We start from the raw sequence: 27,008 nt of genomic DNA on the forward strand, positions 1-27,008 counted from the left end.
AATTACTATTCACGAAATACTTGAAAGCTTTGGCAAGAATTCTCATGAAGAACTAATCGATCCAAACAATTTGTTGTATTCGGGTTCCGATGCCTTGAGATTTTAGTAATTCTTATTCAGGTTTTTTATTCCTTTCAATATTAATATATGTATTTTGTTTGCTTAATCCGATTTACATGTGCTATATTGATTTAATCCGATTGATTGTGTGATCCTAACTATAGTCACGATTTCGTTTGCTTAATTCGTTATCGTGTCCGTTTAATTCATGTTTGCTTAATTCATGAAACTTAATCCCGTTTGCTTAATTCGGATAATAGGAACATACAAATTATACTATCAATTGTGCTTGTCAGTTGATATTATAATCGAATTGGAATAGTTAATCTGCGGTTGGAATTACGATAGTCGATGATAGGCAAAGACCGAATCAGTAAATTGTTGCTACAGCTTATTTCAATAATCACTTATTTTAATCTATTTTTTTAATTGAATCCTAAACCAACCAAAACCCCATTAATCGTTACTATCATTGGTTAATTCATTCAAGAATCCTTGTGAGAACGATAATCCGAGTCAATTTGTCGCTAACTACGTTTTGTCAAAAATACTCGTTTTTGATCCGCGCGCGACAGCGGATCAAATTGGCGCCGTTGCCAGGGAATCTTGTCGAATTAGCCAATAGTTTAGTTTTAAGTATTGTGTGTTTTGTTGTTCTGCAATTTCCTGTTATTTTTCCGAATTTTTCTACAGTTTCGCGTTCGGAGTTGCGTCTAGAGTCAGAAAAAACCGGTTTTTGGAAAATTTGTGTTTGATTGTATAAGTTTTTTGCCTACTGGAAGCAGAAAAATCTTGTGATCAATACTCCCTTACTCTAAAAGAGTAAGAGACTCTAACGTCAAATTTGCCAAATTCCTTGTTTTTCTGTTTTTAATTAATTTTTTACTGTTTTCATAGTGTCGAAAAAATCCAAAAAAAGTCTCAAATTTTTTATTTCACGTCATTAGATTAAGTTTGGTGCTTTTGTATTTTTCAGAATTTATTTTAATCGTTTTTCTTCTTTCTATTTGTTTTTGTCTCTTTCGGACATAGTTGGTATTTTTGTGTTTTTTTTATTACATGGATGATCAAAGAACATTAAGGCAGTTTGCTGCTCCTGATATTAATTATAATGACTTTTGTATTGAATATTCTGATGTTTCGGTTCCTTTTGAGTTAAAATCTGGTTTAATACACTTGTTGCCAAGGTTTAGTGGTCTTGCAGGTGAGGATCCGCATAAGCATCTCAAGGAATTTCAGGTTGTCTGCTCTACACCATTGAGACCTGAAGGAATCACCGAAGATCACATCAAGCTGAGAGCCTTCCCGTTTTCACTACAGGTTGCTGCCAAGGATTGGTTATATTATCTTGAGTCGAATTCTGTCACGACTTGGAATGATTTGAAGAGAGTCTTCCTAGAGAGATACTTTCCTGCCTCCAGGGCTGCATCGATCCGAAAAGATATATGTGGTATTAGACAGGGAAATGAGTCATTGGCTGAGTATTGGGAGAGATTCAAACAATTAGTATCCAGCTGCCCTCAATATCAAATTACCGAACAACTGCTTATTCAATATTTCTATGAGGGATTGTTACCAATGGATAGAAACATTCTTGATGCTGCTAGTGGTGGAGCACTTGTCGATAAAACTCCAGTTGCTGCTAAAGCTCTGATTGAGAACATGTCACTCAACTCCCAACAATTCACAACCAGAAATAATTCTATGGTCCAAACAAAAGGTGTGAATGACATTCAGGTTTCCTCTTCCGATAAGGCTTTAGAAACCAGAATTAAAGAGCTTACTTCTTTAGTGAAACAAATGGTAGTGGGTAAACCTCAAACAGCAAAGTTGTGTGGTATTTGTACTTCTACTGAACATCCAACTGACACATGTCCTATTCTTCAAGATGATTCAGTCACTCAGTTGCCTCAAGCTTATGCACCCAACCTTTACAATCAAAACAGGTACAATAGTACTCCTGACCTGTCCACCAACAAATACCATCCCAATTGGAGGAACCATCCCAACCTTCGATATGGAAACCTACAACAGAACCCACCTCAAGTGGCTGCCCCTGCACCTTCCAGACCATCCTTAGAAGATCTTGTCAAACAAATGGCCGCCAACAATCTCCAATTCCAACAAAGGACCGATTCTAGCATTCAGACCTTGAACACGCAAATGGGACAACTTGCTACTCAAATAAATAACATGCAAGCTCAAGGGTCGAACCAGCTTCCAGCCCAAACAGTTGTCAATCCAAAGGATTCTAATGCTAATGTGAGTGCGATTTCGTTGAGATTTGGAAAGGTTACAAAAACAGCCCCTGAAAAAAATAAAAAAAATATTGAGGTAACATCTGAACGTGAACCTACTCCATCTGAACATGTTTCATCTGAAAAAATTAAAGAAAAGGAGTATGTGCCACCAGTCCCCTTCCCACATAGAGTTCTGAAAAATAAAAGAATTGAGGAGAGAGACAAGGAAAGAGAGATATTGGATGTTTTTAGAAAAGTTGCGGTAAACATTCCGCTTCTTGATGTTATTAAGCAGGTCCCAAAGTATGCAAAATTTCTAAAAGACTTGTGCACAAGTAAGAAAAGGTTGAAGGGAAATGAGAGAATAAATTTGGGACGAAACATTTCAGCCCTTATCCAGCCTAAACATTCACCTGAAAAAGCTATTGTTTCATCCCTCAATCAGGCCATACCCCAAAAGTGCAAGGATCCAGGAACTTTTTATATTCCATGTACCATTGGGGATAGTAAATTCGACAATTGCATGCTTGATTTGGGAGCAGGCATTAATGTTATGCCTACTTCTGTTTATAATAACCTTGATCTTGGTCCTTTACAGCATACAGGTTTAATCATTCAACTAGCGAACAGAAGTAATGCTCGCCCTATTGGAGTAGTGGAAGATGTGCTTGTTCAAGTTAATGACTTGATTTTTCCTGCAGATTTCTACATTCTAGACATGTATGGAGAAACAAATTCAAGCAGATCGCCCATCATTTTAGGCAGATCGTTCATGAAAACAGCGAAAACAAAAATTGATGTCGACGATGGAACCATGTCCATGGAATTTGGTGACATTGTCGCAAAATTTAACATTTTCGATGCCATGAAACATCCCTTGGAGGAGCATTCTATTTTTCATATTGAATTGATCTCTGAGTTGGTTGATGACACCTTTTCTAAATTGTTTTCACTTGATTTTCCATCTCTATCTGAGTTTGATGATGTTTATTCATGCGATGATTGTACTGACACTAACCTTTGTGTTGTTTGTGCTGAGGTTGATGCTGCTTTGCAGGGTGATAGTATAAACGAAGTTGGTTATGTGGCTGAAGCTCTTGACATTCCGGCTGCCCCAAACATACCATGCATTGAATAACCACATTCTTTAGAGCCTAAACCACTTCCAGAGGATTCATATTATTCATCAAAGCTTCAACTTAAGCAAAAATATAAGAAGGGAATTGGATGGACCTTAGCTGACACTCGTGATATTTGTCCATTCATATGTATGAACAAGATCTCACTTAAAGATGAAACAAAAGTAGTGAGGCATCCCCATAATTCTTTCATTCTTAATGTTGTGAAAAAGGAGATCACTTTCATGTGCCCATTCAACACTTTTACTTATCAAAGATTCTTCTTTGATCCTGGAATACAAGGCAAATGCACTAATCAAAATTTCAAGGGCAATGGACACTGCCCAAAGCTACTACATGAGAACCCAACTTTGGAAGAAGAGACTGTAGAAGAACTCTCTTTAGGAAAGGCTGCTTATGCAATCACTTATCCGCCTTGACTCCTCGGGTGTGTTCTTTCCTTTCTCTCATTCTTATTTTATATTTATGCTCTTTCATTGAGGACAATGTATGTTTTAAGTGTGGGGGAGGGAACCATTTATTTGTTTTGTTTCTTTGTTTTTGTTAGTGTTTTGTTTGTTTTCAGTCATAAAAATATAAAAAAATGCATCTTCTTGAAAGTTTTAGGCTATAGGTTACTTTGAGTCGAGTTTGCGGAGACTTGGGAAAAATTCACAAGATCGGTATTGTTTTAACACCGTAAGTCTCCTGCATGTGGGAATTGAGTTGAATTTTTATTATGTTTTAGCCTTACATTCTCATCCTCTAACAGCTCTTGAGTAGTTTATTTCAGCAGTCAGCACCATCTCACACACACTCTACGCATGGAAGCCGATGAATATAAGTGAGTGTTCCGGAAAAAAAAAAGAAAAAGAAAAGGGAATGCACCTTCTAAGTTTGGTGACCCTCACCCGGTCACTTAACCCAACGGATATAGAACCTTCAAAAAAATTGAAAATAAGACTCGTTGTCAGTTGGTTCAGCGGTTTCTGGTGCTGAACTTGGTAGGGCGGATTACGGTCTGATCCCCCGCAACTACAATTGAGTAAGCAAAGGGTTATGCCACGTAAGTACTAGAATCCCGTGCAAAAAGGATCAGAGTCACTAACCGGTCGCCTTGCTATGGGTGTGTGGAGATAACGGGTTAATGTGATTGCGCCTGAATGAAAAAGAGAAAAAAGAAGGATGAGTAAGTTAGGCTTTAACATAATAACATGATTCGAGTTGATTTGTGTATTCAGGAGGTTTATGACTGCACAATTGTGGATTAGTGTTCCTACGATATCCTTATTGTGCAAGATTAGTACCTATCGATGCAAACTTAACAGAAGAAGACTTGTAGCCTAGGATGAGTAACTAATGATGTGTTTGTGTTTTGTTTGTTTTATTTTAAATTTTGCTCAGAGTGCAAAAGTTCAAGTGTGGGGGAATTTGATCAGTGCATTTTGATGCACATTCTTCTATATTTATACTTATGCATTTCCATGTTTTAGTTTGGTTATTTTTCCCTTTTAACGTGTTTTTATAATTTATCTTATTTTTACACTTATTTGTTTTTCGTAGTTTATTTTCAGCATTAGCAGCTTTCGCGAGAAAAATCATATCTTGAGTTAGGAGTATCGGATTGAGACGTGCTACCAGTCGATGGAAAGCTAAGAAAAAGATCTACAACTTTCACGAAGAAGTCAGAAACTGATTCGGCCTATAACAAGGCCAGAAAATTTGTTGAAGTTGCAGCATTAGTTTTATTTAAGTTTTGGTTCATTAGTTTTGGGCTTGGGTTATGTTTTCGATCCAGTTGGGTTGTAAACCAAATTCCTTATTTTCCATATACGTAGTAGCTGCATAACATGAGGATAATCACTATTCACGAAATACTTGAAAGCTTTGGCAAGAATTCTCATGAAGAACTAATCGATCCAAACAATTTGTTGTATTCGGGTTCCGATACCTTGAGATTTTAGTAATTCTTATTCAGGTTTTTTATTCCTTTCAATATTAATATATGTATTTTGTTTGCTTAATCCGATTTACATGTGCTATATTGATTTAATCCGATTGATTGTGTGATCTTAACTATAGTCACGATTTCGTTTGCTTAATTCGTTATCGAGTCCGTTTAATTCATGTTTGCTTAATTCATGAAACTTAATCCCGTTTGCTTAATTCGGATAATAGGAACATACAACTTATACTATCAATTGTGCTTGTCAGTTGATATTATAATCGAATAGGAATAGTTAATCTGCGGTTGGAATTACGATAGTCGATGATAGGCAAAGACCGAATCAGTAAATTGTTGCTACAACTTATTTCAATAATCACTTATTTTAATCTATTTTTTTAAATTGAATCCTAAACCAACCAAAACCCCATTAATCGTTACTATCATTGGTTAATTCATTCAAGAATCCTTGTGAGAACGATAATCCGAGTCAATTTGTCGCTAACTACGTTTTGTCAAAAATACTCGTTTTTGATCCGTGCGCGACAGCGGATCACCCTACATACTTAAGCTTCTAAAACCCTAATCTGAAGAGATAGTGGCTGTATTTTCGAGCAAGGGAAAGGCTGTTTCTCACTTCCATTTTCCATTCTTCAAGTTTGCAACACCATTGAAACATCTTCCTCTCTTTCCTTTCATCCCAACAAGAAGCAGTGGACTGTTTTCCACTAGGTAAGCCCTCTATTCCATCTTCCATGACCATATATCCATGTTTATCTTATGCTTACTTTGTTCATCACTTGTTTCTTTCATGCTTACCATCCATACTTCATGATTTTTCATTTATGCCATGCTTGTTCCATATTTATTTTTCATGTTAATATCATGCCATGATTGTTTGTGAAACATGTTCATTAAATTGGAGTTTGTGACATTATTTTTTATTGAATCCGTGTGCATGAGCCTCCCTTGCTGTTCACTTTTCACCATGTTTAGGCCATTATTTTCATCGAAACAAAATACCATTGTGTTCTACTCATTTCGAACTTGAGTTTTGCTTTTTATATCATCTCATTTGGAGCACCATAGCATGAGATATTTTGGTTGGAAGATGCGCAAGAGTGTGTTGTTTTTCGCGTTTCATTATGCATGGCTTTTAGGTTTTTTTCATGCTGCATGAGAACACAATGCGTGGCGCTTTGTAAGCCTCCCGATCGCGCGTCCAACCCATGATCCTATCCGTCCAACCGCTATTTTGTCCGCTAGTGCTTAAGTGAGATATTTGACCGATCAATGCAATGTTACCATGACTTTAATAATAAAATGTTACACTTTTTTTGGTCACGCGTTCATTAATTCATGCTGGACCGGGCCTGTGCGCTCAGATACTATTCATACCCCCCTTTATGGCCCATTAATCCAGTCATTCATTTATTTTGATTCTTTTTTTAATTCTTATTTTATTTTTCTGTTTTGCTTTTTAATCAATAAAAATATTTTATTTATTCATAAAAATACCAAAAAATATTTTTTACTTTCCTTAATGTTTTATTTAATTTATTTAATTTTTATTTTCATATTTTATTTAATGTTAATATTTTATTTTAATTATTTATTTCAAGTGGGTCTTTTAAGCATATATTTTTCCATTTATTTTATTTTCATGACTTAGAATTAGTTTTAACTTCTGATTTTGGGGATGAGAGTTGACCAATGTCTCATGGTCAACCTGACCTTTTATTGGAATTTTATTCTCAATTTTTAATTTATTTTGGATTTATTTTTGACCTAGTTTGCTTGTTTGACTTTTGGTTTGACCTTTGTTTTGCTTCAATTAATTCAATAACCAATTTTCATTATTTTTGAAATCTTTTCGGGGGATGATGATGTCCTGACCCCACCTTAGTTAGTTTAACTTTTCATAATTTTCTTGATTAATTTGATATTTATTTCATATTTTTTAAGTTGACTTGACTTTTCAGTTGACTTTTCTATGATCGATGTTTGACTTAGGGATTGCTTAAGGCAATTGAAGAGATCTTTTGATTCTCCCTTGTTCATCTCATATGCCGTGTATTAGAGGTCTTTCATCTTGATTGTATTTGATCCTTGCATCATTTCTGATTAAATTATTCAGTGATCCTTTGTGTGCATAGTTTCATCTGTCTGATTCATCTGATATTTTTTATACTTGTTTCTTTCATCCATGCTTCTATTGTTTGATTGCCTAACATGTTTATACTCCTCATGCATTGTCTAATGCTCATTCATTTCATTCTTTGAGTATTTGATTTGATCATATGCTTGTTTAATTATCTGATTTGTCTGATTAAACTGTTGCCTACTTGTATGGTGTATGAGGCATATATTTTTATTGTTTGATTGCCATGAACAACCCCCATTCATAACAAATATACCCCTCTCCCATGAAGTGTATAATGTTTATTCTTTCATTCTTTATTCATCTGCTAATACAAGAATTAAAATAAAAATCCGATAACCATTTCAAAACAAGATCAAAACCTCGATCCAACGTCGAGTAATCATTTTCAAAACTTAACAGAACCAGCACGTATTCATCCATTCTTTTGTAAGTCGATTGCTTCAGGCATCACCATTTCTCTTGTAAGTCGATTGCTTCATGCATCGCCATCTACCTGTAAGTCGATTGCCTCGTGCATCGCCATCTACCCTTACCCTTGGTTCCTCTCCTTGCTCCATCCGTCGATTCTTATTCCGTTTAGGTAGAACCCGTTGTATGATAACATAGGTAGAATTCCCATATTATTTTGTATGATAACATAGGTAGAATTCCCTTATTCTTTTGTATGATAACATAGGTAGAATTCCCTTATTCTTTTGTATGATAACATAGGTAGAATTCCCTTATTCTTTTGTATGATAACATAGGTAGAATTCCCTTATTCTTTGCATGCTAACATTAGGTAGATGTTCCCATTTGTAAATCCTAACACTTAGGTCCATATTACATGACAACTCTAGGGCAGAGCTTCCCCATTTTTTAGACCTTCCGTGCGTCTCCGATCCCGTGGCATGTCGTTCTGTCTTATTGCAAAGAGGTAACTGCCTAAGACTCGATTCAGCGAGCTGCGACACCTGCTGCTAGGACGTGAACACATTGCCCAATCTCCTTTGACACAACTGGTGTCCTCCTTTGTAAGTCCATGTTCAGATGGCAATCCCTATGTAGCCGAACTATGGTAACTCTGATTCTCATGTTCAGATGAGATACGTAGGCACGAGACGCGATGTCTTGCCGAGTTTGACTAACAACTAACAACTAATCTTTGTTTGCTTTCGCCCTTGTTGTGATTCTTTTCTCTCGCCCTCGTTGCGATCGAGACCTTCCCTTTCTCTTGCCCTAGTTGCAATCGAGACCCTTGTTCCCGTAGTTAGCTGAACTACGTTTTGCTCTGATTCTCATTCCAGATGAGATACATAGGCATAAGACGTGATGTCTTAGCGAGCACACATCCCTTTAACCCATAGGTAGCCGAGCTACGAAGACTTTGATTCTCATATTCAGATGAGATACGTATGCAGTGGATGCGATATCCGTGCGAGTCATTTTTCTTTTGACCCTTTTCTCTTAGTAAATAGTACATTAGATAAATACACACCATTTAGACAAGAACAACAAGAGTGGATCCCGTCGAGCACTACGGATGCGTAGGGGTGCTAATACCTTCCCTTCGCATAATCGACTCCCGACCCCAAGATTTAGTTGTGAGACCTTGTCTTTTCCTTTCCTTCTTCTCCAGGTTTACTTCGAGCGTTTCCTTTCCCTCATTTGGGATAAATAACACACGGTGGCGACTCTTCTGTCATTTCTTTTCTCGCCGGTTGTTTTTTCGCAGGTTGCGACAGTACCCTGCAGAGTTGAGTTTGATCCCAGACAAAGTTTGTGTATTCATCAACAGTTTTGGTCCTCAATGGAGTATTTTGATTCCCTAGTAGATCGCGTTGGTGTCTTCATCAGTCGCCATCCGACTCGCTCCCAATCAGAGTTTCCTCCTGGTTTCTGAGCAGCTATCTTGCGTTTATCCTCTATATGGTTGTCTCCCATTTAACATGGTGTTGACCTAAAATTCCCTGCAGACTCGATAATGTTTCCTTTCCTCAGCAGATCTCCTCCTTCCCTAGCTAGGGTTGAGCTTTTGAGATGTGGATCTCTCTGTTCTCTGGCAGTTATTTCCCTTTTGTGGATTGACTGAGGATTGTACAAATGATTCAAATTTTGCGACACCCTTGTATCCTTTGCGATCGTTTTGTCAGCATAATCATCATATATATATATATATATATATATATATATATATATATATATATATATATACACTCATGTAAGTTCATATTTGCATCATTCATATTTGCTGAATCATTATTTGAGATTCTTATGCTCTATTATGATGGTACTTTATCCCCATACAAGTTCGGTGTCTGTCCTCTCTTAATTATAGAAGGTCGGCCCCTTAAGAAGAAAGACTTTAACCTTTCTCCTTTCCCCACTGAGTTATTTCCTCGTGGATGATCATTGTTTAAGTTTTTCCTCTCCAGTCGATTATTTGGATGGAACCACTCCCCTTGAGATATATCCTTATTGGGTTGAGTCTTGATTGACCGTTTCTTTCTAGATCTTACCTAGATAGATGCTTTGAGTATCCTAAGAGTTTATTTCCCCGTAATTGGTAATATTCTTCTTAGTTTGCAGTTTGTTACTTCTTGCCCAATACCCGACGAAAGTATCCCTGTTTTTCTCCTCAGTGGAGTTCCCAGTGGATTATTTTCCAAGAGTCTATCCTTGATATGTTCATCTTAAACGGTGACATATTTTCTCTTTCATGGTTTTCTACCCAGTAAAAGGTAGTTGTAATCCCTATTTTGTTCCTCAAAGAGTCAATCATTGATATGTTCATCCTAACCGATGACGAGTTTCCTTCTCTTTGCGGTCTTCTATCTAGTAATCGGTAGTTGTAAATCCTGTTTTTTCCCTTTTGCAGAGTTTATCCTTGATATGTTCATTCTAACCGATGACGGATATCCTCTCATGGTTTTCTATCCAGTAACTGATAGATGTAATTCCTATTTTTCTCTCCTCACAAGAGTTTATCCTTGATATGTTCATCTTAAACGGTGACGGATTTTCTCTTTGATGGTATTCTATCTAGCATTCGATAGATGTAATTCCTACTTTTTGTTCAGTTGGTATATCCTTGATATGTTCATCCTAACCGATGACGGGTATCCTCCTTGACATTCCCAGGCAAGTCTATCCTTGATATGTTCATCCTAACAGATGATAGATTTTCTTCCCTGTTGAGTTTATCCTCGATATGTTCATCCTAACCGATGACTGAGACTCTCATCTTTGGTCTTCTACCCAGTAACTGGTAGTTGTAAATCCTACTTTCTGTAGTTTTTCCCCAGCAAGGCTATTCTTACCCAGTAACCGGTAATGAATACTCCCTCCCGGCAGTTCCCAGTGAGTCATCCTTGATGTGTTCATCCTAACCGATGACGGATGCCCTCTCTGTCAGATCTTTATTATCTCCCTACCCAGTAGCAGGTAGTAGATAATAGATTTCTGCTCTTCCTGTGTTGAAGTTTATTTCTCCCCAGTTAAGTTGAGTGTGCATTTCCTTAGTGAAATCGCTTTTCCTGCATGATTCTAGTACTTCAGTGTTATCCTGATCTACTTGCTTTCCCTGCATATGTTTTGTTTCCCCGACTGAGTCTTTCCATTTTATATGGAATTCCTCTAGTCCCCCAGCAGTTTTAAGTCATAGCCAGGCCTATGCATAACCTCGTTTATTCCCCCTAGATTCTCTGTCTCCCTAGTGAGTTTTCCTCATGGAATGCACTATACTACTGCAGACTTTCGGTCTCTTTGATTTCTTTTCCTCTATGGAAATATTTCCCCACATAGCATTAACTTTTACATTCATATAATATGCATCATGAGGTCTCTTAGGGACTAAAATTTGTTTCTATATGTTATTATTTAAGCCCATTCTACTGAGTCGAGTCGAAGATTTTAACCTTCACCTCCTCAGTTAGAATGTCCTTAAATAGGGGCAGCTGTAAGACCCCAATTTTGACCCTAAGATCCCTCATGCAATTTCACCATAAGCACTAGCATTGGGATCATACATTGGCATCCTCCTTACCCCTCTCTCATTGGTTTTGTTTTGGGAGAGATCACCAAGCACCATGTGATTGTATCATACTTGTATATTATCATTTTACTAACCAAAATACCAAAAATATGTCTTTGCATTTGCCTAACTCTTTTGTAGGTAGGGCATGATCACATTGATTTATCAAGTTCATATCTAGGGTTTGAGGCCCTCATGAAAAAGAGCATAACCATGAATTTGATCCAAGAATGGTTATAAGCATCATATATGATTTCCATTGATTCCTACATGTTATATTGATCATGTTTTCTTCAAGAGTTTGGAGGTGATTTGCCTTGGAAACCCTAGTTTGACTGGGTATTCTGAGTAACTTCTTCAACAAGACATCTCACCAATTGATCAAATTTCTCAAGGGGCACTTCAAAATTCATCATCTTATGCATATATTATCTACCATGAGCCAAGAAAGTCAAGAGAATTGAAGGTTAGCAAGTTGGTTGATGGTGGTTGGCCAGATGAATTCATCTAATCAAAACTGGGTCTCCCTAGGCCTTATCTCCTACAATATTCACCATATGAAAATTATTCCAAGAGAAACGTTACTCTAAATGGAATTACAAACAACTTTCATGTTGATACCTAGAGCTAGTTTTGCTTGGAAAATCATTTTCTATGTTGAAACATTATAGGTCATTTTGTCTAAACCCTAATTTGAAAGTCAACTTCTCAAGGCCATAACTTGCTCAACTTCCATGAGATGAACGATTTACAAGTTGCACAATCAAATTCAATATGCCTACTTCAAAGTTTATGTTTGGAGTGGAAGCTAATTCAATTTTTATGAGCATGTGATATGAGAATACATTATAGGTCATTTTTGACCTATACCATTGAACAAGTGATTTTTCCAAACTTCAAAAATGAATAACTCTATCATCCTAAATCCAAATGACATGAAATTGGTGACCATTTTTAAGGTATTTGAAACAACTACAACTTTGATGAATACACTTTTCTCATTTAAAGCTCACATAAAAAGTTAAGCAATATGGAATATTGAGATATATGACTTGACACTTAGAAAAAATTTCAACATGTTGAAATTTCCAAACTTCCACCTTCAAATTCACCATGATCCAAGCTCCAAATGAAACAATGTTCAACATCAAACTTATTCCCCTTGATCCAAGCATTCCAAAGAACCCAAGTTCATGCACTTTGGATGATTGCTAGGGCTACGCATGGCTTTAATAGAGCTGCACCATTGGAGGAAATCAAATGTCCAAAACTCCATTTCGCATTGCCTTACCAATCAAGCATCATTTGAACTTCAGTACAGTTGCAATTGGATCAAGATGGATTGTTTCATGGGCCTGTACACGCCAAAGCAAGCTTATGCATCACATTGCCAGATTTAGCAAATTTTCAAGTGTGCAATTATCAACCCTAAATGCTATAAATACATGGCCTATGAGATCATTTTGAAGGGACCTTGCGGGCCAGCTTTTCCCCCCAATTGAAACCCTCTCATTCTAAAGGAAAACCCGATAATTTTCAATATGAAAATTGAGTTTGAATCTCAACTGTTTGGAGATTCAAGAACTCCAGGATCCAAAGCCTTGCACCATTGTTAAGTGTGATCAGATCGTGTTTGAAGCAAGCAACCTCAAGTTCTTCACAACATTGAAGGTAATTTTCAAAAAACTTCATCTCTTCGATTCCCACTCAATTCTCATCAATTCTCTTGGATCTTTGGTTGTCTGAAGTCCTACCAATGTAGGCAAGAAGATTGAGTTGCTTAGAGGTCAAGTCGAAGAAACTCAGTTGACACACCTCAAAATTCAACTCCTCATATCTTTCTATATATGTGGAGTTAGTTAAAATTAAGGTTAGATTCGTGCCCTACGCCGTTTTTTCTTTCAGATCATGTCCTCCTTTTTTATTTTGGTGATGGTTGAGGGTGGGCCAGTCCGGTGAGCTCTACAGGAGAAGAAGACCGGAGCTCTGGCTCCGGCAGTGCGTTAGCATGTCTCCCAGCCACAGGATCCTTTCAAAATGTTTTAATCCTGAGCGCCCATTGTGATTAGCCTTGGTACAATGCGCTGACTCGTGTGTTTGGTGAAACGCGCGTTTCAGACCACTTGATCTGCCACCTCAATCAATGAGGGAGATCAAGTGGTCCACGCATTTTTGTTTTTTTGATTTTAATTTTTATTCCTTTGATTTTCATTAATTCATATTAATTTTAATAATGATCCAAAAAATATGAGAGTTTCACCAAAAAATTTCAAAAAATTTCCTCTTTCATATTTTGAGTTAAAATTGTTTTTTGGATCATTATTAATATTTTTCATGATTTAATTGATTTTGTGAATATTTTTAATTATTTAAAAATACTTTTAAGTCTCTAAAAATTCTGAAATTTTTTCTCCAAGGTCCTTTGACCTTGTTTGACCTATGATAAATCTCATGGCCATTTCTTTGGTGTTTTGATGCGGTTTTAGGAATTTGACAAACCATATTTAATTTAAATGCCTTATTTTAGTATTTTTAATTTGAATAAATGCCAAATAATTGTGTTGACCTATTGTGATGATTTGTGTAAGTTTGACTCTTGTTGTTGGGCCTTGGTCAAAGTTGATTTGAATTTGTTAAGTTAATATCATTGGATTTAGGGGATTGATGGAATGTATATTCCATCTCCCAAAATGAATGAATGATATTAATTTGGTAAAAGTCCTCCTTTGACCAATTTGAGTTTTGATCCATTCCATTCCCTCTTCATCTCATTCCTCTTCCTTATGCATTCATCTCATTTGGCCTATGATATCTCAAAGTCCTAAAGCTAGTTGATTGAAAAATCAACATGAGTATGGATGAGATTAGGCCACCTCTCTTGCATACTCTTTTTGTGTGTGGTATGTTTCATGAGCATAGTCCATTATACTATGTCTCCAACATGCATTAACACCAAAATTCTATTGCCCCGCCTTAAATAGTTGTGACTTCTACATAAGTCCAACTACAATTGCTTAACATAGCGCTAAATTTTTGACACAAAAGGCATAGCATTCTAGTTAGTTAGATTGTAAGTATCCCCTATTTCATGGTATTGTGTGGAAACTTGGCCTTTTTTCCTTCCTTTGGAAGATGTCTTGGCTTAAGGATCCATGCTTGTGATAAGTGGGTTGAGTGTTCTCCAAAGAATGACTTAAAATGAAAAGCAAAAGCAAAACAATACTAAATTCTAACTCATTAACAACTAACATTTAATTTCAAGTCCTTTATTTTAATGCACTTTAATTTTTAAGTTCTATTCATTTGATATTATTCATACCATTCTAATTGTTTATGTTAATGTCATTTTCCCTTTGTCCATTTGGACCATATTGTGTGATATATCTTGCTTGTGTATATTTTGTTTGTTTGTGTGGTCTTGGACCATTAATGTACATAATAAGAACAAAAACCCTAAAAAACTGTTGTGCAGACTGTTGACTTGATCTTGGACAAATTGGAATTAGAATTTAGGCAACCTCCCTATGCTAAAGGACTTGGCCAATGCCAACTTTTGTGAAACCAAGTGATTGAAATTTGAAACTACATCTGATACATCATTCAAGATCCCTTTGAGTTCATCTGCAACATGATCATTATGAAGCTGTTATTTTGAACCTGTGACTTGTGGAATTCATCTGCTACATGGGCTAATTTGAAGAAGATCATGGAGTGGCTAAGCTTGGATGTGGCTATATTTATTTGATGCCTTGCTCTTCAAGTTAATATTGTATGCATTGTTTGTTGCTTGATTCTAATATCTAAGGGAATTTTGGGTTTCTATATGGCATTCTTGCCTATTGGATTGCTACCCATCAGTCAGATCTTTTCAACTCTTAACTTTTAATTTTGCGTATAGGATTAGTCTCTTCATCTCCTCCCCATTTATTTAATTTCAAAATCTCTCCCTCCTTTTAAAAACTTCTTTGTTTGAACTTGTTTTTCTAAATTTTGACCACTTTGCAAACTAGAAACTTTGGCCTTATGCCATTGCATTTTCAAACTTTTTTCTTAATCAAACTTGTAAATAGACTTAACTATATTTGACCTAAACTTTCAAAAGCCGGAAAAGAAATAACTCACTCAAACCATTTTCAGGCCTTTGTGCATTTCAAACTTAATTTTGTTAAAAGCAATACATCCATCTTGAAATTTGTATCACGGATTATGAGGTTTTGATCCCTCATTTTTATGTTGGTACGTAGGCACAAGTCTGAAGGTCTTGTTAAAAACAAAAATATAATTAATGAATTCTTTTCTCATCCCCTTACTCTATTTGTTTGTAAACATCATCTTTGTATAAAATACATATGCACACAAAAAAGGGATGCCTAGAAGTACCTACGATATTTTGGGTGCTAACACCTTCCCTCAGTGTAACCAACCCCCTTACCTGTAATCTCTGGTATTTTATTAGTTTTGATTTGAAAACTTCTTACGTTTGGGTTTTGTTCGTAATTTTCCCTTTTCCCTTGGAAACAATAAAAGCGCGGTGGCGACTCTTGTTATTTGATGTCTAGCTTATCCATAGCTTGACGATCATGAATTTATCGCTACACCCTATGCCCTCTCCCAAATTTGAATTTCCTGTGTTTGAAATGGAAGAAGAGGGTGATGAAGAGATTCCTGATGAGATTTCTCGGTTGCTTGAGCACGAAGAGAAGACCATTCATCCTCATAAAGAGCCGTTGGAAGTGATTAATATGAGTTCCAAATATATCAAGAAAGAAGTCAAGATTGAGGCACTACTTTGTCCAGATATTAGGAAGAGGATGGTAGATCTTCTTAGAGATTATATCGACGTGTTTGCTTGGTCTTATGAAGATATTCCAGGTCTTGATACCGATATTGTGGAGCATCGATTATCGTTAAAGCCAGAGTGTCCGCCGGTTAAGCAGAAGTTGAGAAGAACTCGCCCTGATATGGCTGTCAAGATTAAAGAAGAAGTTCAAAAGCAGATTGATCTTAGGTTCCTTGTTACTACTGAGTATCCTCTATGGGTGGATAACATTGTTCCTATTCCAAAGAAAGATGGTAACGTTTGGATGTGTGTTGATTACAGAGACTTGAACAAAGCTAGTCTGAAAGATGATTTTCCTAGGCCACACATTGACACGTTGGTAGACAATATGACTAAGATAAATGTCTTCTCCTTTATAGATGGATTCTTCAGTTGTAATCAGATTAACATGGCACCCAAAGACATGGGAAAAAATATTTATTACACCCTGGGGACTGTAAGACCCTAATTTTGTCCCTAAGATCCCTCATGGTATCATAATATTTCATTTGCATAGCCTCAAGGATCATTGAGCATCTTGGTTCCCTTTACCTTTGGGTGGGACTCCTTGTGAGTGGTTTGAGATCACCAAGCATGCTTGAATTGTATATCATTGCTTTTCTCATTTTTGTTTACTAACCAAAAGCACAAAAATATGTCACTAACATCTTTTGTTTGTAGCTTGAGCAATCACAAGGTCAAAGGCCTCTAGGAGATCCTTGGTACAAAGACATGGTCAAGAAGAGATGAAAGCAAGCATGGTAATGGTTCCCAAAGATCTCATCCATCAAATATGCCTCCCTAGCATCTCAATTCATCATTTTGATCAAAGCAAGTCAAAGGGTTTGAGGTCTTGTTCTTCAAGGAAACCCTAATCCATCTGTGCACCACAATGCCTTGCTCATGAAGCAACCTCATCCCATGGTCAAATACAATCCAGGGAAGTTCTTTAACTCTTCATTTCATACATGTTTGAACTTATTTGAGTATCCTTAATCATCAATTCATCAAGATATGAGGCATGGACTTGAGAAGTTGATCAGTCAATTCATCTGACTATTTTGAAATGCACTGAGACCTAACGTTTGATATGTTGGTCAAATGGAGATGGTTCCAAAAGCAAAAATGTTCTTACGGACAATATGAACAACTTTCATGTTCATCAAAATTTGATTTGAAGCTTGGAAAACCATCTTCCATTCCAATACATTATAGGTCATTTTGACTGAAACCCTAATTTTGGGTCAACTTCCCAAGGACATAACTCATTCATTTGTTATGATTTTGAGGTAGGATCAAATGCATTGGAAATATTAAGATGTCTACTTCAAATGTTATGTTGAACAAAATTTCAAAATCTCAAAGGAAATACATGTGATAATGCAAGACATTATAGGTCCTTTTGGGTCAAAGGCATTAAAAGTACAAAATGTCCAACTTCAAGTGCCCATAACTCTTTCATAAAAAATCCAAATTATGCGAAAGTTAATTCCATTTTGATTATCTTGAAAATATCTACAACTTTTATGTTGGAGGTTTTTTCATTTGAAGCTTGCATAATCAAAACAGAAGGGCTTGAAAGTTGGCCAATTTTAGAAACCTTGCCTTGACATGTTTTGCACATCACACTTTAAACTCAAATTTCATAAATTTCCACGTTCCAAATGGATTTTTGACCAACATAACATTTGTTCCTCATACAAAGACCTTTCTAACCATTACCCATATGCCTATGCTTGGATGTTCTAAATGGTATTTTCGAAGAGGTGAATGATTAGGTTCAATTGTGGAATTCATGTTGAAATCTTGCTGCACAAGCCAATTCAGAGCAAATTACACGTCCAAACCCTTGGCATTTGAACTCAGTTTGCATTTGGCATTGCTTTTGGGCCTTGTGCATGATCATGCAAGCCCATGCAAGTGGTATCCAAAATTCATGCACACGGATCATCTCACACTTTCCTTGCCAATTCCTCTATAAATAGAGACTTCATTCCCTCCATTTTGGACACACAATTCAACCTGAAATGCTGCTGAAATCGTTCCCTAACCATCACTAAAGAAGCAATTGCATTTTCTTCAAAAAATTTCAGATCTAGATTTCAACTTCATCTGGTTGTATTCTTAGATCTAATGCTTCTAGACCTTCATTATACACTTCATTGAACTTCTGTTTTGATAAAGCAAGCAAGGTTTTAAGCTCAAATCACCAGAACTCAAGCTTACCTTCCAACTGGTATTTTCTTCGATTCTCCTAATCCTTTAACCTATTGGCTGTGGTTTTGTGTTGGCTGAAGTCCTCTCAATGGAGGCATCATGTTTATGCTTTTAATTTTTGCAATTCATTGAGTTCATGATGAACACCAGATTTTTCAACTTCTGATTTCTCAAATCATAGAGATCTAGAATGAAAATGGATGGTATAAGGATGATGTACATCATCCCAGCTTTCTATTGATGTATAGATCGCACGTTTTGGTTGCCTTTTGAGTTTCTGTATTTTGGCCGGAATCTGGAAGCTCACCGGAGAAGACGGTGGCTCTGGTGGCTTCATCATGTCCAGTTTAAATCTGGACCGTTTGATCCATTTTCCAGATTCAATCAGGATCATTCATTGTTATGACTTTTAATTCTTTCCCATGCGCACGCATTGACCAGAGACCACCATAGGCGCGCGCCTTAGGAGCGTGTGATCTGCCAGCTCAATTAATGAGCTCAGATCCAACGCTCCTCCTTTTTTTGTATTTTATAATTTCTGTTTTTATTTTCTTAAATTCCTTTTATTTCAAAAAATCATATCTCTCTCATTTTTAATCCAAAAATTATGGGACCAATTGCATTATTTCCCAAATAATTTCTAGTTTCTATTTTTGATTTTTAATATTTTTTATTTTGCCATTTGATATTTTTTTGTGAATTTTCTCTTTTCTGATTATTTTTAATTCATTTTAAATAGTTTTTAATATTCAAAAAATACAAAAATATTTTCCTAACCTATTTGAATGATGATGGATCTATGAAAAATATTCTCATCAATTTTTGAATTGATTTGAGATTTATTTGAGATTTTAGTTTAATTAGGTTATTTTTATTCATTTTTAATTGATTAAAAATAGTTTCTGACTTCTAAAAATGTTGAAATTTTTTGTCAAACTTTGTTTGACCTTGTTGGACTTAGGATAAATCACTTGGACCTTTCAAGGTTGATTTGAAGTGATTTTGAAGTTTGACCTTTCCATTTATTTTAATTCAAATTTATTTCTTATATTAAAAAATGCCAAAAATATTTTATTCTTTTCTTGACTTCCAATCTTCATCTCACTTCTGTTTTTGATTGTTTGACTTTGACTTTCAATGTTATTGGTCAATATATGAGGATTGGTACATGATGTTTCATTTAATGCATTTATTTCTTTTACCATTTTGTCATTTCCATTTCTCTTATTCATCTCATCCTTCTTCTTCTTTTTCTTTTTGGTCAATGAGTTGAAGGTTGATAAGTTATCATTGATTAGAGGGATTTAACCTTCCTTGATTCAAATCTAATTCATCTTGATCAATTGATCAAGTGAATGGCTTTGCATTAAGGATAGGTTGTCTTCTAAATCATGCAAAAGGCTTAAACCAATACAAGATCAATTCTCTTCTCCTTTTTGGCATGGCAAGTTGTTGGGACTTGGTTCACTAATCAAGACTCCTAACTTGTGTTTGTTGCCTACATTATTATTGACCGGCCTCAGATAGTTGTGACTTCTACATAAGTCCATTTACGATTGCTTAACATAGCGCTAAATTTGCCTTATGGCACACTAACTACTAACACTAACTATTGACAATTAACATTTACTTTATGCAATTTACTTTTATGCAATTTACTATTCTTGCACATATTATTCATTTGCTTTTCTCTTTGCTCATTTGAGCACATGTTTATGTTAATGCCATTTGCCTTTTGCTCACTTGAGCACATAAATGTGTATATATTATTGTGCTTGTGTTTTGTTTTGTTTGTTGTGAACCAAATGCAAAGAAATGGACTTAGTTTCTAGGACTTTCCCTATGCAAAGAAATGGAGAATTGGACTTAGTTTCTAGGACTTTCCTTATGCAAAATTGGAGTAAAGGATCTTAATGATGAACATGGACTAGAAGAACCAAGTCTCTAAACTCTCTCTTGTCCATTCTTGTTTTACTTCATGGAACTTTTGATGTGTGTGCTTTGGTGCTAGGAGTTTCCATTTGAGCTTAATTGGAGGACCATTACCATGTTCATCCAAGTGGAAGATACAAGACACATTGAGGATCTCTTGGGAGACTTGTTTGATTGCTTATACTTTGTGGTTGCTTATTCCAAAGGATGGGAGCTACTTGGATCATCAATATGATCTCAAGAGAGGAACTCCATTGTGGTTTTATTTCTTTATCCCTCATCTTTTGATTTCCTTAGGACTTAGCCCTTATTATTCTTCCCTCCACTCTAACCCAAGCCAAAACTTTTGTGCAAACATTTAACATTTGTTTTCAACATTAGAAACCTAAGCCTTATGCTTTTGATTTTCAAACTTTCTTTTCATAACACTTATTTTGAATTGAATCCTTAAATCCACTTTGACCATTTTGTATATACTTCTAATTGGTAAATATAACCCATTCAAATTTCTTTTTTTGTGGTCCCAATGGCCACTTCTATAATCAAATTTTCCATAACCTTTAGTTATTAGCTTTGAGTTATCCTTGTGGTAGATGTAATACTCACTTGTATCCTTAGTGATGGACAATGAGTCTTCCATGCTTATTATAGGGTTAACCCCTCATTATCATGTTGAAGCTATCCTCACATGGTGGATTTGTGGTTTGGTTGAGTTTTCTCCCTTTGATAACAAAATACCTTAAGGCTTTTGGACCAATCAATTCACCAACTCATTTTGAGATTTTTACCCCGAACTACGAGGTTTTGATCCTAATCTTTTTATAAGATGGTACGTAGGCAATGGGTTTTATCCATCCAAACACAAAAAAAATGTAAATAAACTTGTATATTCTCTTCTCATCTCTTCAATCATGTTTGCACAAACAAATTTTTCACAAGACAACAACCTTCACAAGTATGAAAAGGGCTCCCTAGGAGTACCTAGGATGTTTTGGGTGCCTAACACCTTCCCATTGCATAACCAACCCCCTTACCCAGATCTCTGTTTCTTTTACTAGTTTTTGTTAAAACTATTAGGTTTTTGTTCGCTTTCTAACCATTCCTTTGGATAAATAAAAGTGCGATGGTGACTCGACTTATATGGTTTATCTTGGATTTAGTCAATATCTCTAATGGTAACGAATACCCCGCTACAGAAAAGTGGCGACTCTGTTGGGGATGTAGCCTAGTGGGTTTTGCCAACTTTTCATGCTTGTTGTATTGTATTGTTTTGTGATATATTTTTTGTGCAATTTGGGATTACTGTATTGTATGTAATGATTGATTTGCTTGATATTAATTCCTTGTATGCTTGGTGATTTTTGTGAGATGAGTTCTATACCCGGACTCGAGTGCACTTAGGATAGGAGAATGACGTAGTCTTGTTGACTTGTGTGGAGTTATTCCTTAGCAAGTTGACTTGCAAGTCCATTCACTTGGTGGAGGTCATGTTGGGATCAATAATGTCACACAAGTAAGTTGTGGTTAGACATTACTCTTTCCAATATAGACCTTAGAAGCCAAGGACCTTAGTTTACCAAGCCCATCTTGGCCTATTCATAGGATGTAGTGCGAAAGTCGTTCAAGTGTAAGATTTGATACGATTGTTATGTGATACTACACTCATAAGAGTCTCTCTTGAGAATATTTTTGGAATACGAGTAGTCTTTTCTCCGATAATATCCGAAAGATGGGATGATGACTATGGGAACCTCTTGTAGAACATGTTTGGCAGGTTCAAACCCTAGTACATTCCCTTTGGGTGGTTCTTAACCGAGATTCCATGCTCGTGACTTGCAACAAACCCTTGATTCATGGTTGATCCGTTCATGTACCCTTAATATCAATGGAACTTGGATGTTGATAAGGTGTAAACCATAATCCACCAAAATGGATGATTGATATTAAGGATAATATGATCCATCCCATGACCTTTGATTGGTGTGCTTTGCTTGATCCTTGAGTGTGTTTGTTGCATTCATGTATTCATGCACTCATTTGCATCCATATCATCAATAATAAAGGAAATTTTCAAGGAAATTAAGGGGTTTATTTGCAAAAAAATTCAGACATGGTAAGACAAAGAAGGAATACAAAGAAGTACAACTTCAGACAACCAGATTTGAAAGAGTTAAGGAATCTGACATCCTATGTACTAGATCCCTTGGGTTTCAAAGCTCGTTTTGGGAAGCTTCTTCCTCTTCTGATTGCTCAGGTGGACGAAGGATTAATGAGTGTATTGGTGCAGTTTTATGATCCCTTGTACCATTGCTTCACGTTTCCGGACTTTCAGCTTCTGCCTACCCTTGAGGAGTATGCTTATCTTGTGGGTATACCTATCCTGGATCAGTTGCCGTTCAGTGGCTTGGAGAGTATTCCTACTTCTCAAGAGATAGCTGACATGTTACACATAGATGAATCTCTGGTTGGTGCTCATATGACTACCAAAGGTGGAATTCAAGGTCTCCCTTCTGAGTTCCTCATTGCTCAAGCTACTGTCTATGGGAAGGCCATGAGTGAGGATGCTTTTGAAGCCATATTTGTGCTTCTCATCTATGGATTGGTATTGTTCCCCAACATCGACAAGTTTGTGGATGTGAATGCTATTAGGATCTTTTCTACTCTTAATCCCGTTCCGACTCTGTTGGGTGATACTTAATTCTCTTTGCATATGAGGAATGCAAAGGGTGGTGGCGCCATTGTGTGCTGTTTGCCTCTGTTGTATAAGTGGTTTATGTCTCACTTACCTCAGACGGTCGCTTTCAAGGAGAACAAGGGATGTCTACGGTGGTCCACGAGACTCATGTCTCTCGCTAATGATGATATCTCTTGGTATAACCGTGTGTATGATGGTGTGCAGATTATTGACTCTTGTGGTGAATTCTCCAATGTGCCTCTTCTTGGTACATCTGGTGGGATTAACTACAACCCTGTTTTGGCACGGCGTCAGCTTGGGTTCCCCCTAAAGGATAAACCCAATAACATTCTGTTAGAGGGTGTGTTCTTTCAGGAGGGTAAAGATCCCCAAGGCTTGAAGGGAAGGATGGTCCGCGCTTGGCGCAAGATTCATAGGAAAGGAAGGAAGGAGTTAGGTCCTAAGAATTGTGTCGCTTTGGAGCCTTACACTGCTTGGGTTAGGAAGAGAGCTTCTGAGTATCTCATGCCGTACGAGTATCCGAGACCTACACCGTTGATTGGGGTTGGGCCTTCAACCCTCCCTAATCAAGGAGTAGAGGAGTTGAGAGACGAAGACCTATCACGTTCCTGGATCCGTGAACGTGAAGAGTTGCTTCAGCAGATTAAGGAGAAGGACGCTTTGATAGAGTTCCTTGAGCATCAGGTTATTGATGATCCTAATGATGCATGGACTTCTCTACTTCCTCAGTCTTCCCGGTTTTGGAAGAGGAAGTACGATCGACTCGCCAAAGAGAAGGCAGATAAGGAGGCAACGTATGAGGAGGAAGTAAAGAGACTTCGTGCCTCTTATTTTCCTGTGTCCCGAGCCTTAGATGATTGTTTCTAGGGATCCATAGGATGATCATTTTCCTTTCCTCTTGTACATGATTGACAATGTTGTACATCTTTTCCCTGATATTATTTTATGAGATATCTCTATATGCGATAAATATTTAATGATTCCAAAATTTGCAAGTAAAACCCTAGAGTTCCTTTGAAATATAAAAACAAATCATGTGCACAAGCATTGCATGCATCATGTGCATAAGCAAGTTTTATTTCCGGTCTCTTGTCCTGTGGGCTAATTTTGTGTTCTTCATTTATTTTGAAGACAAGCTGACTCACCGTTACTACACTAGAGCCAACACTTCAAGACTGATGGATCAACTAGAGCAAGAGAACCGTGAACTCAGAGAGGAAATGGCTAGACTGAGTGCTTTGATGGAATCCTTCCTCGCTGCCCAGAGCCAGTCTTCTCCGACGCCTTCAACTCGTCCCCAGAGGACAGTCATCTCTGAGATTGTCTCCTCAACTGTGCCTGCAGCCAGTGCACATTTTGCTCCTACAGCCATGCCAACCGGGTTTTCGTGGGGGATGCCTCCCAATTTCATGCATGAGGGTCCTACTCCAACTTTTGCTTCTATACCGGCATCTAGCCCGGTCCTCGCCGTTCCTCCTCCTGTCGTGCATACCATGCCTAGGGTAGACGACACCATCTATCATTCTGAGCCATCTGAGGGCCCAGATGTCTATGAGAAGATGGACGCTATGAATGATCAATTTCTTGAGCTTCGCAAGGAATTGAAGACTCTTAGAGGAAAGGACCTTTTTGGCAAGTCTGCTGCCGATCTCTGCTTAGTCCCAAACGTGAAGATTCCTATGAAATTCAAGGTCTCTGACTTTGAAAAATACAAAGGAAATACTTGTCCCCTCAGCCACCTGGTCATGTATGCCAGGAAGATGTCTACTCAGACTGATAATGACCAGTTGCTCATCCACCACTTTCAGGACAGTTTATCCGGTGCTTCCCTGAGATGGTACATGGGGTTAGACAGTGCGAACATTCGATCCTTCAACGACCTTGGCGAGGCCTTCGTCAAGCAATACAAATATAACGTGGATATGGCTCCCGATAGGGATCAGTTGAGGGCCATGTCCCAGAAGGACAAGGAAACATTCAAAGAGTATGCCCAGAGGTGGCGAGAGGTGGCAGCACAGATCGTGCCTCCGCTAGAAGAGAAGGAAATGACCAAGATCCTTTTGAAGACCTTGAGTTCATTCTATTATGAGCGGATGATTGCTAGCGCTCCTTCTGACTTCACCGAGATGGTGAATATGGGGATGCGGTTAGAAGAAGGGGTTAGAGAAGGACGTCTAACCAGAGAAGAAGGCTCGTTTGCCAAACGTTATGGGGAGTTTGCAAAGAAGAAAGATGGAGAGGCACATGCTGTGACCTCCCATGTAAAACCTAGAAGACCCTCTGTAAGGAGGAAGACTGTGCGTCCCGCCAGTAACCAGCACCAGGTGGCTCATATAGCACCTGTTTTCAGAGATAATCAGCAGTATCACCAATATAGCAACAATCAGCAACCACATCAGCAATATCAGCAACAACAACACCGTCCACAACAACAGGCCTACCAGCCTCGAAACAGTAATCAAACCAGCACGAGTTATGAGAGGAAAAAGGTCACTTTTGATCCTATTCCGATGTCGTGCGCAGAGTTATACCCTTCTTTAATAGAGAGGAAGCTGATTACTCCGGGAGACCCACCGACTATACCTACTAACCCTCATGGTGGTATAAGCCCGAATTGCATTGTGTTTATCATTCGGGTGCTCCCGGCCACGACGTGGAAAATTGCTACCCTTTGAAGACCAAGGTTCAAGACCTTGTGAGGTGTGGAATTTTGTGTTTCGAGGACGTAGGTCCTAACGTGAAGAAGAACCCATTGCCCGAGCATGGGAAATTTGTCAACATGGTTCAGGGCTGCCCTGGCAAATACAAGGTCAAATATGTTAGTCATATTCGACAGTCTTTGGTCGAGTTGCACCGTTTGCTGTGTGATTACAGTCACTATGAGCACGATCATGATAAATGCCGAATATGCCCTGTTAACCGATTGGGTTGTCGCCAGGTGCGTAAAGATCTTCAGGAAATGCTGGACGAAGGGGTCATTGAGATTCTTCAGAATATGAATGTTGACAAAGATGAGCCTGAGGTCAACGTAATTTCCCCAGTGTTCCGGATGCACGAACCTGTTATCATTAAATACGATGGTAGCAAGCAGAAGGTTTCTCCTTCCTTGATCAATAAACCTGCCGGTCCTGTGCCATATTCTTCCGAAAAGGCAATTCCCTTTCGTTACAATGTTGTTGCTGTAGAAGATGGGAAAGAGGTGACTTTGCCATCCTCCTCTATTGTGAATATTGTAGACGTAAGTGGTTTGACCCGTAGCGGTCGTGTGTTTTCAGCAACACCGAAGTCTCAAGCTAGTACTGATTTTGCTGAATGCCCGATTGAGAAAGCGGTGAATTCTCTGAATCCGGCACTTGCTGTTAAACCCTCCTCTATACAAAAAACTCCTACTTCTGTTGGCCCTAGTGGCAATGAGAAAAAAGATTGTGATGAGATGTTAAGGCTCATCAAGAAGAGTGAGTACAATGTTGTAGATCAGCTTCTACAAACGCCATCCAAGATATCCGTGTTATCATTACTTTTGAATTCAGAACAACATAGAGAGGCTCTGCAGAAAGTTTTGGATGTGGCATATGTAGATCATGATGTCACAATAGAGCAATTCGATAGCATTGTTGCAAACATTACCGCTTGTAACAATTTAAGCTTTTGTGACTCTGATCTCCCCGAGGAGGGAAGAGACCACAACTTGGCATTACACATCTCCATGAATTGCAAAGACGACGCCATGTACAATGTGCTGGTGGACACTGGGTCATCCCTGAACGTATTGCCAAAGTCCACTCTTTCAAGACTATCATATCAAG

At 37.6% G+C, this 27,008-nt stretch overlaps 1 protein-coding gene across 1 annotated transcript; it reads left to right on the plus strand.

Annotated features, from left to right (window-relative positions):
• The first annotated feature begins 1,119 nt into the window (after positions 1 to 1,119).
• LOC127105826 (uncharacterized) lies at positions 1,120 to 3,370 on the plus strand. The gene is made up of 2 exons (XM_051043042.1): positions 1,120 to 3,245; positions 3,358 to 3,370. The coding sequence occupies exons 1-2, from the start codon at positions 1,120 to 1,122 to the stop codon at positions 3,368 to 3,370; spliced, it is 2,139 nt and encodes a 712-aa protein (XP_050898999.1).
• The last annotated feature ends 23,638 nt before the right edge of the window (positions 3,371 to 27,008 follow it).

Source organism: Lathyrus oleraceus, chromosome 1 (assembly GCF_024323335.1).
Source record: "Lathyrus oleraceus cultivar Zhongwan6 chromosome 1, CAAS_Psat_ZW6_1.0, whole genome shotgun sequence".
In the NCBI taxonomy this organism is placed as follows: domain Eukaryota; kingdom Viridiplantae; phylum Streptophyta; class Magnoliopsida; order Fabales; family Fabaceae; genus Lathyrus; species Lathyrus oleraceus.

Excerpts from the sequence above, each read along its gene's own strand:
- LOC127105826 (XM_051043042.1), top strand. The coding sequence starts at position 1,120 with ATGGATGATCAAAGAACATTAAGGCAGTTTGCTGCTCCTGATATTAAT.